Source organism: Ranitomeya variabilis, chromosome 2 (genome assembly GCF_051348905.1).
Source record: "Ranitomeya variabilis isolate aRanVar5 chromosome 2, aRanVar5.hap1, whole genome shotgun sequence".
NCBI lineage: Eukaryota > Metazoa > Chordata > Amphibia > Anura > Dendrobatidae > Ranitomeya > Ranitomeya variabilis.
Genome location: NC_135233.1, coordinates 109090103 through 109102145, shown reverse-complemented (window position 1 = coordinate 109102145; position 12043 = coordinate 109090103). Strand labels below are relative to the sequence as shown.

At 42.8% G+C, this 12043-nt stretch overlaps 1 protein-coding gene across 5 annotated transcripts in view; it reads left to right on the top strand.

Moving 5' to 3' along the window:
- The window catches only part of RIN2 (Ras and Rab interactor 2), a 199257-nt gene that overhangs the window by 83295 nt on the left and 103919 nt on the right, over positions 1-12043 (top strand). For 3 of the 5 annotated variants that reach the window (XM_077282804.1, XM_077282808.1, XM_077282805.1), the window contains exon 2: positions 3859-3951. The exons of 1 other annotated variant lie outside the window; for it this stretch is intronic. In XM_077282804.1, coding sequence (XP_077138919.1) covers positions 3904-3951 — 48 coding nt within the window. In that variant the 5' untranslated portion in view covers positions 3859-3903. Of the gene's footprint in view, positions 1-3858; positions 3952-8376; positions 8398-12043 lie in introns of those variants that run through there. One more of the 5 variants, XM_077282806.1, reaches the window with a different exon arrangement.

The following is a 12043-nucleotide window of genomic DNA, read 5'->3' as shown; positions in this document are numbered from 1 at the left end:
TCTTGCCCAGGTCAGAGTGACTTTAGGGGGGAATTCTTAACATTCTGCAGAGTCAAACAAAGCCTTGGCCACAGTTTACATTAGGGGGTGTTTTCTACAACTGAGGTCTAGGCGTGTTACATTAAGTAATGTGCGCAGGGCAGGGTTCTGTGCACCGCTGTGCTTCAGGGTAATAAAGAGGCCAATTTTTGAGTCCTGCCTTCCTACAATACACTTGTAACAGCTGGAAGGAAATGGCTGATTCTCTAATCCAAAGTGCAATATTCCCTACAGCAATAGGAGAACTGCTGACTGCCCAAATCTAGAGATGGGCAAGAAGTAATTATGGGGCACCTCTTTATATCTGTCTACTAATCCATCAAATAGCGGGCGCTATGAAGTCAGCCTAATATTTATCCTGTGCATCAGCAGTCTGGATTAGTTGTTGGTCAGTGTGTCAGTTTTTACCATCCATGTTTCGGCGGTGATTTTCTCATATGCCAAAAAAGAAAAGAATTCTTGCAAAGCTTCTGCTCATCACAATGCTAAAAGCAGACAAAACACAGACGGCAGAGCGTGCTGCCAGCGCTTTTTCACAGAACCTGAGTAATTCTGCTCTGTGACTTGGATAAAAAGCGGAGATGTGATTCTGTAATTTTTTTTTTGCGACACACGATCCACAGAAATGCACCGACATGGGAGCAGCCCTGTAGATTATAATAAGAGTTCTGACTTAGAAAAACACAACCAAGACATGTACATGAAAAACGGACAGCTGAATGATGCCTAATAGAGAGTAGGAATTGCAGGGTAGTTGAAAGTCGTGGTGGCCTCCCCTATCCCATCGAGTCCCTAGGCAGCTGCACGGCTTGCACGTGTCGTCTTTCCTTCCCAAATCATAAGACGGACATCTGTGCTGCATCCAACTCAATAACAACTCCCAAATACAGTGTAATTAGGAGTTATTAAAAAATACCCACACTATTTTCACAGCCTGCAGATAGTTCAATGTATTAACCCTTTCTTGGCCAGTGTAGAAACCGCAATCTGAGCTAGCTCCAGTCGCTGCATTTAGAGATTGGTGCCAATTGTGTAAGGTACCCTTCACACATCTGTATTACACCGGTACCGGAAAAGATAATGGTTCCGGTGTCATCAGTGTTTTGGGTCAGTGTGCCATCCATGTGCTATTCAATTTTTCTCAGAATGTCTTAAGAAAAATCAATTTCAAAGCTTCTCCTATACTTTACAATGTTAATCATGTACAACACACACAGATGACACAGGGAGGACATCCATGTGCTGTGTGTTTTACATGGACCCATGGACTTTCACAGGCCCTTGTCATCCGTGCTGCTGGTAAAAAGTGGTTATGTCTCCGTGTGGTTTGCACCGACACACACCATGCAGACACACATAGATTATAATAGGTACATGTGGTATCCGTGAAAAAAACAGATGACACTCATACTGCCAATACGGACATGTGAAGGCCACCTAAGACAGTTGGCACCCACCCTGTGTGCAGTGGGCTCCGCTCCTGAGCACAATCCTTAGAACACACCCGATGTTACTTGTCATGAAGTGGGTGAAGAAGACCTGTCACCTCTCTTAGGCTATGTGCACACGTTGCAGACTGGTGTGCGGATTTTTCCGCACTGTTTTTGCAAAATCCGCAGGTAAACCGCACTGCGCATTACCCGCGGATTTGCCGCAGATTTACTGAGGTTTTTGTGCGGATTCCAAATGCGGTTTTACACCTGCGGATTTCTATTGAGGAGCAGGTGTAAACCGCTGCGGAATCCGCACAAAGAATTGACATGCTGTGGAAAGTACAGCGCTGCGTTTCCGCGTGTTTTTTTCTGCAGCATTTGCACTGCGGATTTTGTTTTCCATAGGTTTACATGGTACTGTAAACGTGATGGAAAACTGCTACGAATCCGCAGCGTCAAATCCGCAACGTGTGCACATAGCCTTAGGCCTTGATCACATATCCAGTAATCATCTGTTAGAACGCAGCAATCCATTGACAAAAAAAGTTATGCAGCTAAAGAAAACTTAATTCAACTGGATCCTTTTTTTTTTTTTTTACATTGAAGTCTATGGAAAAATGGATCCGATCCGTTAAATAGCCATCCGTTTTTCTTTTATTTGAAAAGGATCAGTATTTTTTCCCTTATTTCATCAGTTACAAAAGGGACAAAATAGGTGACTATATCCATTTTCCATAGAATTCAATGTTAAAAAAAAAAAACAGATTTAGTTAAAATTAGTTGTTTTTTTTAACTGGACAAAAAAAGTTGTGTTTGCATGACTTATAAGTCAACACTTTGTTACTGGGTCTGTTCTACCAGATGATATTGGACATGAGAACATAGCCTTAAAATGTTTCGTTTAGTAAATACTTCTCGGGATTTTTTTTTCCTTAAAGAGATACTTTTCTTACAGCTCTGCATTGTTCTGTCCCTATGTTATTTCTCCTGGAAAATTATGAATAATTTATTATCTGGGTGTTAACATTCCCTAGGTCAGAGCCATCAGCACTGATTGGTCCTTGGAGGGACACCCCCCCGCTGGTAACGCCTGGTGAATGTGTACATTTGTATGAGGAATAAGGGAAGAGCGGCACAGTGCAGAAGTGTAGCACAGTGCACAAGTGTAGCACAGTGCAGAAGTGTAGCACAGCGCCGAAGTGTAGCACAGTGCGGAAGTGTAGCACGGTGCGGAAGTGTAGCACAGTGCAGAAGTGTAGCGCAGTGCAGAAGTGTAGCGCAGTGCAGAAGTGTAGCACGGTGCAGAAGTGTAGCACGGTGCAGAAGTGTATCGCAGTGCAGAAGTGTATCGCAGTGCAGAAGTGTATCGCAGTGCAGAAGTGTATCGCAGTGCAGAAGTGTAGCACAGCACAGAAGTGTAGCACGGCGCAGAAGTGTAGCACGGCGCAGAAGTGTAGCACAGTGCAGAAGTGTAGCACAGTGCAGAAGTGTAGCACAGAGCAGAAGTGTAGCACAGCGCAGAAGTGTAGCACAGCGCAGAAGTGTAGCACAGTGCAGAAGTGTAGCACTTGTTGTTTCACAAAGAATTCACGTATTTGCAGAAATAGAAACTATAGATGACAGATTCTCTTTAAGGGCTCCCTCACAGCGCTGTATACATCAGACGAGTGCTATCCTATTTTTCTATCGTATAGCACTCAGACCAATGATATTCATTGGGGCAGTGCTGATGACCGATTTTTTTCACTACCCGAATAAAAAAATCTCGGCATGCTGCAATTTCACTATGAAATCGGATGCCACTCTCCCATTTAAGTCTATGGGTGCCGTAAAAACATCAGACTGCACTCGGATGACATCTGAGTGCAGTCTGATTTCCACAGACTCACAGAATAGGGAAGATGGAGAAATGTAGTTTTCCATCTTTTCCTCACAGTGTTCTCCGATTCTCTCATGGAGAAGGTTTTGCACCTTCAGACCCCACTGACCGGTTACAGTAGTGCTGGCTTGTACATCCTTAGTAAGGTGCGCTGTCAGTCGTTAGCCGGTCCATGTGGCGGAGACACTCGTGGCTTTTCCACCTTAGTAGGGTTGTGAAAGCCCATCCTTCAGTTTGCATTAACCACTTATTTCCCTTACTGGAATCTGCTTTCATCCACGCGATGAGGCTGGAGCGTGGCTGTAATGGAGAAATACATAGGACAGTGACTGACCAGTGCTCTCAGTGATGGGATCATCCCATCCCCACCTCCTTTCCTTCTCCTCGGAGCTGGGCTGTGCAGGGAATAGCCGGGCATTTGGCAGACTGTGTGTTGTGACTGATTCTGTGGCTTGCAGAGGAATTTCCGACAGACTGCCCTAACCATTACCATGTCCTTCCTCTCAGAGAAGCTGGGAAAACACAGAGGCCGTCCAGCGCAAGGCTTCCCAGATGACAATGGCAGTGCGTCCGCCGGAGGACAGACAGAGCTACTTTAAGGTAAAGGACTTTTATGTTTTTAGATTTCCAGGATCGGATGTTTTCAGAGGATTTATGTGTAAACCTAAGAGTCCATCAGGATCGATTTGATTTTCTAAGTTTCCGTGGTGAAGAAATAAAAGAGAGAATTGTTTGCGTGCAGATGTAGCAGAGCTGTGTCATGCACCATGACACCTCTCTGAGTGAGACACCTGCAGCCCCATGTAAGGTCACAGATCATTCAGCGCAGTGTCTGGTAAGCTCAGCTCTGCTACATCTGTGATGAATCCTGTCTGGACGTGTGTATGTCAGGATGTAGTTCTGCATTGTTACAGTATATCCTCTGGAACAGGCGTCATACAATGGACAGATGTAGAGGACGGTAAGTTACATGTAGGAAAGCTGAATGTGTATTTTGGGACAGCTCACGGTACCGAGGACGCCGTTCTTACCTCTTTCCTAGTGGCTCATGTGCTGAGATGGTCCACTCACCTCGGGATATCGCCAGCCAAGAAAGCGGAGGAAATACACATCCGTGTGTTGTTTTTGTTTGCATGGGACTGCAATCGGGGCACATTTATTATATGAGCTCAGATTGCTAATTTGAGACACACTTCTGTTCCAAAGAGTTAATTAACTCATTCAGCTCTGCTACATCGAATCGCTGCAATAGCTTTTTTGGGGCGAGAAGCTCCTGAAAATATTACTACAGGCTGAAAAAGAAATTAATATTATGTGCTTAAGATGCAATAAATCTTCACACTGATGCGATAATGCGCTCTGCTAGCATTTCTCTGTCTTGACAGCAAGAGCAGGGCTCTTAAAAGGACTCGGTCAGTAGGTTTTTTGCTATTTAATCTGAGAGCAGAATAATGTAGGGTCAGAGAACCTGATTCCAGAGATGTGCCATTTATTAGGCTGCACTGTACTTTCAATACAATCAGTGATTTATCAGCAGGAGATCATCACTGCAGGACTAGGCGTCACATGCACAGCAGTCAGGCTGATCGGTGTAACCCCACCACTGATTGTCAGCTTGCTGACAATGCACAGTGTACACAGGAAGCTGCCAATCAGAGGTGTGGGCGGAGTTATGCACAGCTCAGCCTAATCACCACTGCTACATCTACAGCAGAGAAAACAGGGATTTTATCAAACCTGCACCAGGAATCAGGCTGGAATCAGGCTCTCTGCCTCTACATCATGCTGCTCTCAGATTTAATAACAGAGCCTGCTGACCGATTCCATTTAAAGTCACCAGAACTGGTGGTCTGTAAGTCAGTGCTATTCATTTGGATCCTTTTCAAAATGGATCCCTCATCCCAAAAAATCTGAGTAATATGGAGAAAAAATTAAAAACTAAGATTAGATGAATGTGGTTAAAGGATGGTCAAGTCTCCCAATCCTTAAAGGGCCACTGTCACTCCCTCCAGCCGTTATAAACTAAAAGAGCCACCTTGTGCAGCAGTAATGCTGCAGTCTAACAAGGTGGCTCTTTTAGTTTTTGATTCCGTTATTCCCTCAATAAAGCGTTTTAAAATTTGCCCTAAATACCTGTCCTTAGACCTGGAGGCAGGTCTGAAGCCTCCTCTGTGAATCTCCCAACGGCCGTCACTCTTCTCTTCTGGGGATGTGGTCGCCGCCCCCTTCGCGCTGTTTCTTCTTAAATCCGGCGCCTGCGCTGTGCGTGCCTGCCTGGGACAGGCGCAGTCTTCATTGTCCGTCATAGGTCAGATGCAGGGTGCCTGACTGCGGAATCAAAAACTAAAAGAGCCACCTTGTTAGACTGCAGCATTACTGCTGCACAAGGTGGCTCTTTTAGTTTATAATGGCTGGAGGGGGGTGACAGTGGCCCTTTAAAGTGAATGACTGCCTCTGATTATCATAGTTGTGACTCAAAATATTGAAAATCCTGTACTTATTAATTTCCTGCTCTACATCCAACCCCAGTGCATAGACATAGAGGTAAACCATAACTCTCAGGCTGTCTGCAGAACACTGCATTGCATCATTGAGCTCAATGTTAAAATAAAGTATTCAGTGAGCGCCCTCTAGTGGTGGCTGCAGGCAGCCTGGATGTTCTCTCTTACATCTATGTCTATGCATAGGACTTGTAGTGCAATGTGGACATTTACTCTCAGCTGGGGTACAAAACAAAGATGATCATTTCTCCACTGGAAAGGTTCTAATTAGAGATGAGCGAATATTTCAACATTCGGTTCGGATAATGATTGCCGTATTTGCAATATTCACCAAACATAGCCAAACACCACTGGAGTCAATGGGAGTGCAGATGAGCGAATATTTTCAGAAACGATCATCAAACGTAAAATTGGCACAAATATGGCACGTTCGGATTCGGCGATCATTTTCCGAACATATTCACTAATCTCTAGTTCTAGTTGTTTAATGGTAGTGGGGTCCCAGTGCTGGGGGAGCACAGTCACAAGTTTTCGGTTTCCCCTGGCCACCAGACTGCAGCCAGGACCGGCTGCTCATCTCTGCACAGAGCTGCAGCCGCCCCATTCAACTGCTCCGTGCCCCTTTCTTGTGGCCAGGGGAGAAGCCTTGTCCTGGCGATTGGCATGGACACACTCCGATCTAAAAATCCATGTGATAATTTATGAAGACTCAAATATCCCTTTAAATGATTCAGCACAAAGCTGTGGGACAGCATCCACATAGCAGCCGGGGTCTCAAATCACTTGGACCTTCCCCATCTCAATACAAAAAGGATGGGATATCACTTTGACTTGCTGTCAGTTTATGATTGGGGGGTTTTACCTCTGGGACCCCGACCACCGAAGCGGAGAATTGGGCCACATTAGGCATCCATGTGTTTTCTATGTCTCCCACCAGTGTTTTTCGTGGATAGAACGTGCCTCCATTATAATCTATGGGGCGCTACACACGTCCATGCTTTTTTGCAGACTGAGACATAACCGTTATTGATCCACGTTATGGATTAAACTCGCCAGAGCAGGTCAGCGGATTTGTGAAAAAACGGAGAGCACACGGATGCCATTTGTTTTCTTTCATCCGATGGCTTTCTATTTTCTAGGGTATGTTCACACTAAGTTTTATGATGAGGATGATTTTCTTGCTGAAAAATCCACACCTAAAAAAAAGATATTAAGGCATGACACATAACATAACACACTTTCTTTTTACTGTTTTGAAAGGGTTTTTTTTATATGTTTTTCTTCAGCTTAGTTTTCATTGCGCCTTTGATGATAAGGTGCAGGAACAGATTGTGTTTTGCACATTTCTACTGCAAAACTCTCGCCCCAAAAAAGCATAAATGTGTAGTTTGCTACGATTTACTCATGCAAAATGCGCTAAAGAATTGACATTATGTTACTTTCTAACAAGTACTAAAAACATTTTCTCATTCAAATGAATGGGAATCTGATTGCAAGCAGATTCAAAGCATTTTTTAATGTCAAGTTTGGCCCAGAATTCGCACCAAAAAACACTTCCAAAAATTCTGTGTGAACATTGATGGGAAATAGAAACTTGGATTTTTTTTTTGTTGCATAAAAGAAAAACAGATAAAGCACTGATGGGACAAAAAGGTAAGATCAGATCTAGGAAACAGAATAAAAAAAATCAAAGTCTGAACTAAGCCTTAAGGGGCTTTATCATTTGTCAGTGGCACTTCGGCCACGTAGCTGTTCAGCAGATCCGTGCACGGTGGGGGATCGTTCTCTGGATCTGTGGGGGCCCAGAGATGAGACTCCCACTCATCATAAAGGGATAACATTTCCTATGCTATTAGATTAATGGATTTTAGCTTTGGAAAAATCTGAATTTGAGCATAAAAAGAATAGGATGTGTAATAGTGATGAGAGTATTAGCAGGCCCCTAAGTGCCATCATGCACAGATGATGATATGCTGTTGGATTTGATTGTCTCTGTTATCAGCCATTTTAGTAGTGTCGGAAGGAACAGAATACATCTGCTGCCATGATTACTGCTATGTTGTGTCATCTGTTGTCATTGTGGTGGAGGAGATGCGCCACTTTATAACCCATATATAAGGACTATTAGGGGACAAGGATCCTCATTTCACCATTCCTTTCTACAAGCACCTGCTATTTCGGTCAGATACAATTTTCCCTCAGACTTTCCAAGTTGCACTTGGAGGCTCCTGAGCTTTTCCTCCTGCCGCTGTGATGTGCTAAGCAGAACCACATGCGGACTTGTGAGCTTGGCCGGGGAGCCGGCTCTCTGGTGGAGCGCTCCCTTATTAAATGAATTTTGCATAGTGTAAACCATTGCCAATTTTACATTTTTCTACAAACCCTGCAATTTATGCTGTGCCAGGTCAGAAAATGTGGAAATTCTGTAAATATTCATCTAACAGTAGGGTGTGTTCCTGGTGTGGATGATGGGGGTACGGTGTGATCCAGCTCTTTCTCCAGTGCCTGTCCATATGAAGAAAGCAGAAAAGTGGCGACAGTGCAGGTATGTGAATGAAGTCTATGCGCCCTTTCTTCCTATATGAAAAGCTTCTTACAGATTTGTGTGGCCCGTAATTGATTAGGTATTTATCACACATATTCTCTATCAATTTTTAGTAACGCTGCCGGTGGTAGAAACCCTCCATAGATGAGTCCACCATAGATCAGGCCTCAGTGTGGAGATAAGTCTCGTGTAAGATTCCCTATACCAATTACTTCTCCAGAAGGAAAATCGGTGCCCACCCAGCACTGCATTACAGGGGTATTTCCATGCCCAAGATCCTGTCCCAATATGTAGTAGGTGTGACCAGGGCCGGACTGGCCCAAAGGAGAACAGGAGTATCCACCGGCCGGCCACCACCCTCCTACATGAGCAGTCATTGGCACTATACACTTGATTCACTACATGTAGACAGAGGCGGCATCTTATTAATTTCCCAATCTGCCCAGTTCATTGTTAAATAAATTTGTGTGCTGAAAAATGGAGCCCTGGAATTGATTACTGGTGTGCCCTTGTCTCTCCAGTCCGACACTGGGTGTGATAATAATAATAATATTAGCAAATACCTCCAATTAGAAATCTAGTATAGTTCTTCTGATTCACTATGTCGCTTACCCCATGTGCAGGGCATTGCAGTAGCTTGGGTATCCATGGTTACGACCACTAACAGCTAACTAACTGTGACTATATGGGTGGTAAATGGGTATGGAAATGAATCACTAATTATTAATATACAGGATATGAAATGATCGCTCAATTTCTATCACAGCAGTGAAGACAGATGCTCACAAGAGGGAAAAACCAGATTGCCCAAAATAATCAATGCAGACAAAGAAGTAATGAAAAACAGAAAGAGGCCAACATATTGTAATACAGTACATACTCAGTGGTATTGATTCTGGCTTACCTATACAAACCCACCCTGACGCACGTTTCGCTTCTAGCTTTGTCAGAGGAGCCATCATCCGTACCTCGGGGTATGGACTGTATTTCATCACCTACATTGCTTACATCTATACATTTGATTATATGAGGCTCTCTGGTTTGTACCTCAATTGAACTATCATTTACTATCACGTGTAGCAACATTTAGTGCGGTCCTTTTGAGGTAATGATTACTGTATCAGTTTCCTTCAATTTTACGTGGCTAAAATATATTTTTATAAATCCCTTGAGTATTGCACAATTCGTGGATAAGAATTTTTTTGGTTTTCTGTTTTTTTTGTATTTGTTTTTAAAATACTAATATAGGTTGAGTGATTACACAAAGCAGAATGAGCAAGTAGATTCAAAGTGTTAAACAAGAGGGACAAAGTGAATTGAATGCAGGCGGCTTAGGGCTGATTTTCCAGTTAAGTGGAAGTGGAAGTGGATTTTATTACTAAAATATATTTTCTTCAGATTTCACAATGCAAAAAGGCCCACATCGCTAAATAGTTCTCTCATACCTGATGAGGCTAGTGTACTTACTTTGTAAATCCAACTGAAATTGGCTTCATAATCTTGGTACTAAAGCTGTACCCATAAAATTCTCATTTCAATATCAAGCAGGAAAACTTATGGAAAGCATTATACAGTAGTTTCTAAGCGGATTTTCAAAGGAAGTACAGAAGCCTCCTCAAGCCCAAACGATCTATCTGATAATGTGTGCAGTTCATACTGTGAAATCTGGTGATTTTATATGTAGTGCCCCAAGTTATTTTCCACATTTTTTTTACAACTGGATGCAAGATTGTTTAAAACTATATGAAAATTATATACTTTTCTATTATTATATTATATATTTTATATATTTACCGTATCTACTTTTTTCCAACTGCTCTTCCAAAACACTGCCCCAGTAAATCGTTTCCTATTTCTTCGCAGAGGGCTGTGACTGCTGCAGCCAATCATTTTTTGGCCCACAATGGGTTCAGATTTAAAAAAAAAAAAAGCGCTGGACAACCCTTGTCAAAACTTGGCTGATCATCTAATTCCCCCTGTCCGCTACTTTCACCCTCTGCAGAGAGCTAGTGAAAGCTGGAAGTGAGGAGGTATTCCTCCTGCCATGGCTTCTTTAGTGCTACATAGCGGCCATTCAAAGAATACAAATGGGTTGAATCCTCCAAAGGGGGAGACCCCTGTGTTCCTATGTGTTGACCCATAAAGCCAGGACCCCAATAAGTTATAATAAATATGTGATAAATAATAAATGGGACACAGTTACTATTCCCCCTTGTCATCAGATTATAATCCTTTTGTAACTTTTATATCTAATTTAGGAAAACGTTCATAACTCAAAAAGATTTTGCTCTCTGTTTATCTGACCACAGATTTTAATCACGTTTCCAGTACAAATTACCCCTATATTATCTGTAACAACCAAAAAACCACATCCATTATGCAAAGTTACTTCCAACTGGGGAATTCTTTTGTGTCTGCAGCATTTTCATTCTGACTGTAGGACTGATGTCATTTTCAGCATAGGAAGATGACATCGACGTGTCTGCTGGTACGTACATTCTAGGTACAGACATCCCCAGAGTTCACAGGTAAGAAGCTAAGAATGTAGATGACAATGACGTGCCCTTCCAGAAAGGTAAACAAGTTGTACAAGATGCCATCATGTATAGAAGGGGATTTAGTGATTTTTCCGGTATTGCATGATGGGGGTATCTGGCATTGATTGGAAGTATTTCGGATATAAATATTTATGATCGTGTAATCAATATAATAATTTAAAGGTGTTTTCTCACAGACAAAAGTTCATTTTAATCAATAGATCTTGGAATAATAATAAGTTCCACAATTGGATGTGTTTAACTAAAATGTCCCTGTGCTGAGATAATCTTATAAATGTGCCCCTGCTGTGCACTGTGTAATGGCTGTGTCTGACCGTACAGGAACATGGTCTGTTCATACCACAGCTCCTGGGCAGAGGAGGAAGCAAAAGAGTATACATGTAATAATTATAGGGGATAACTCAGGAGACTCTTTGCGTGGAACAAGACAACTACAGGACACAGTTTTATAAGTGGTAAAGTCTATATTATCACACGGTGATTCAAACAGGTGCAGAGAGAAACTCAAGTCCACAACACTTGGTGCAAATAATAAACGCCGTTTAGCAGTCTATAGGAAACTTCAGAGGAAAATGCAATCAAGCAGAAAGTCTATGAAGCACAGTTATTCTTGAGGATGCTTGACACGAATAAATCCTTGTCTTAGTCCAGGCACAGATAGATATGCTTATTGGGCAGTTCAAATCATATCTTAGCTCAACCAGGGAGGCCTGGTTAATAGTCTCAGGTTATTGCAAAGCAGCAACAGCTTACATGACCAGCAAATGCAGATGGAAGAAAACACGAGCAGCAGATGAAGGAGGATTACTGGAAACTGGTGTATGCAGCAAGAACTCAGAGCAGAGTAGCAGGATCACCACACAGGTTCACAGGAGCAGGTGTATAGCCAGGGAGTAATCAGAGGTCAGGAGCTGGATGCAAGGCAGAATACTCTAGCACAGACTGAAGGCTGGGGTGGAGTTTTATAGCAGGAGACACAGTGCACATGAGACCAAAGATGCCATCTTGGAAAAGGGCAGTAATGCACAAAAGGTAAAAAATGTTCAGAGTCCTGACAATACAGACATTACAGAATGGGATCACAGCTG